Source organism: Penaeus monodon, chromosome 39 (genome assembly GCF_015228065.2).
Source record: "Penaeus monodon isolate SGIC_2016 chromosome 39, NSTDA_Pmon_1, whole genome shotgun sequence".
Lineage (NCBI taxonomy): Eukaryota > Metazoa > Arthropoda > Malacostraca > Decapoda > Penaeidae > Penaeus > Penaeus monodon.
In genome coordinates, this window is record NC_051424.1 from 1488154 (window position 1) to 1490653 (window position 2500).

The window sequence follows — 2500 nt, forward strand, 5'->3', positions numbered from 1 at the left end:
ATATATATATATATATGTATACACACACATACGCACACATCTATATTCACATACACACACACAAACACGTTTGTGTATGTAGGTATGTGTGTGTGTGTGTTTGTGTATATATATATATATATATATATATATATATATATATATATATATATATATATATATATATATATATATATTATTTTCATTTTAACGGTAGGTTTATGTTTGAGCCGCCGTGGTCATAGCATGATGCTTAATTGTAGTTTTCATGTTGTGATGCTCTTGGAGTGAGTACGTGGTAGGGTCCCCAGTTCCTTTCCAAGGAGAGTGCCGGTGTTACCTTTTAGGTAATCATTCTCTCTATTTTTCCGGGGAGTTGAGCTGGCTTGCCCACCCAGTAGCTAAATAGACAATCGAGGTGAAACTCCTTGCCCAAGGAACTTCATCGTATCTAGGTTCGATTTACACACACACACACACACACACACACACACACACACACACACACACACACACACACACACACACACAAACACACACACACACACAACAACAAACACAAAAACACACAACACAATATATATATATATATATTATAATATATATATATATATATATATATATATATAATAAATATATATATATATATATTTGTGTGTGTGTGTGTGTGTGTGTGTGTGTGTGTGTGTGTGTGTGTGTGTGTGTGAGAGAGAGAGAGAGAGAGAGAGAGAGAGAGAGAGAGAGAGAGTTTAGATGTATATAATTAATCATTGTGTTGACGAGTTCAAAGGGTTATACGAAAAGCAGTTGGCTTGGATTATTTTCTTTTATTTCGTAGATTCAACGAAAGTCGTAATGATATAAATCTAAACATTATAACACATAATAAAAAAGAGCTTAAAAATACATTATTTTTTATATACACATAGATCAACACACCCGTTGTAAATCATAAGCCTGAGGGATTGTCCACCTGAGCGTGTTCAAACTTAACGATAGCTTTGCTTCCGAATTTGTAGACAAGTTTTCTCTCTGGTACAGATACCAGGTAACCCGTTTGGTAATGATACCTGAAAAGGATGAATGATGAATAAACATGAGGAAACACCTTAGGTTTACTATATACAGCGATGTTCGAAATAAAAAGCGAAAGTTAGCCAAGAGAAAACGGAGGGTGTAGGAGTAGAAGAAAAAAGAAAATTGTATATTATATATATTTTATATATATATATATATATATATATATATATATATATTATATATATATATGAATATATGTATATATATATATATTATATATTATATATATATATATATATATATATATATATTATATATATATATATGTGTGTGTGTGTGTGTGTGTGTGTGTGTGTGTGTGTGTGTGTGTGTGTGTGTGTGTGTGTGTGGTGTATATATATATATATATTATATATATATATATATATAGAGAGAGAGAGAGAGAGAGAGAGAGAGAGAGAGAGAGAGAGAGAGAGAGAGAGAGAGAGAGAGAGAGAGAGAGACATACAAACAGACAGGCAGAAGCAGAGACAATTACAAAGAGAAAAATCCGGACCAAAACAAAACAGAGAGAGAGAGAGAGAGAACAGACGACACCCTATGACACCCTTAACGACCCGGCCTCACCTGACACAGCGAGCGAAATAATCATACGGCAGGGAATTGGCCGCCCGTCTCCTCTGGCCCCATCGCCTCGCCAGCTCGTGGGGCTTGACGAGACGGAAGCAGAACTCCAGCTGGTTCTCCCACCGGATCAGCGAAGGGTTGCAGGAAGGGTCGTGTAGAAGTTCCCAGAGAAACTGCCACACTTTGGGCCCGGTTTCCCTTCTTCTTCTTCCTGAAAGGGAGAGAGGGATGTTGCGAATGAAAAGAGGTAAATCTAGGAAGGAAGGGAAATTGACGGAGAGAATTATATAGACAAACAGTCAGATATGTTAAATATCTTGGTGATACACTTACTTCTCGCTTCTGGCGATCTGCTTGCCTCATCTAGAATAGAGAAAGATGAAAATGAAACGCAATTGAAATAATTATGGTGAAACAGTATCACATATGCTGCCCAACATTAGTTTATTTTTGGAAGTCCTCAGCAATATACACAAAAAGATGGCTGAGAAAGAGAGAGGTGCAGATATATATAGAGAGAGGGACAAAGAACAGGAAGTACAATATAAAACAAGAGAAAAGAAAAGCTGAAACATAAACAGAGCCAGAAAGACAGGCAAAGAAAGAAGCAGAGGAACACAGACGCATAAACGAGAAAACACGAACCTGTACCCTCTGCAGTTTCCGGAAACGGCGAAAGGTTATCGATCTCATACCAAATGGAAGACTCAACGTCGTTCGAATTAATATCCTCAAACTCCTCGCCTCCTCTCGAAAAATCCGAGTCGCTGAAACTTGCTGAAGTCATATGGCTGAAGCTTGTCGAAAGAGGGTCGGAGTTTCCCTGAGGCCAAGTGTTGAAGCCAACAGGACTGAAGGAACCGGTAGGACTAAA

The 2500-nt window shown here is 37.4% G+C and overlaps 1 protein-coding gene across 3 annotated transcripts in view; it reads right to left on the reverse strand.

Annotated features, from left to right (window-relative positions):
• Window positions 1-791: 791 nt before the first annotated feature.
• The window catches only part of LOC119597289 (transcription factor ets-4-like), a 39274-nt gene continuing 37565 nt past the window's right edge, over window positions 792-2500 (reverse strand). For all 3 annotated transcript variants that reach the window (XM_037946830.1, XM_037946831.1, XM_037946829.1), the window contains exons 4-7: window positions 2272-2500; window positions 1960-1989; window positions 1627-1837; window positions 792-1049 (exon numbers count right to left, since the gene is read on the reverse strand). The exon at window positions 2272-2500 is cut by the window's right edge and continues 101 nt beyond it. In XM_037946830.1, the coding sequence (XP_037802758.1) occupies window positions 929-1049; window positions 1627-1837; window positions 1960-1989; window positions 2272-2500 (591 nt within the window). In that variant the 3' untranslated portion in view covers window positions 792-928. The remainder of the gene's footprint in view (window positions 1050-1626; window positions 1838-1959; window positions 1990-2271) is intronic.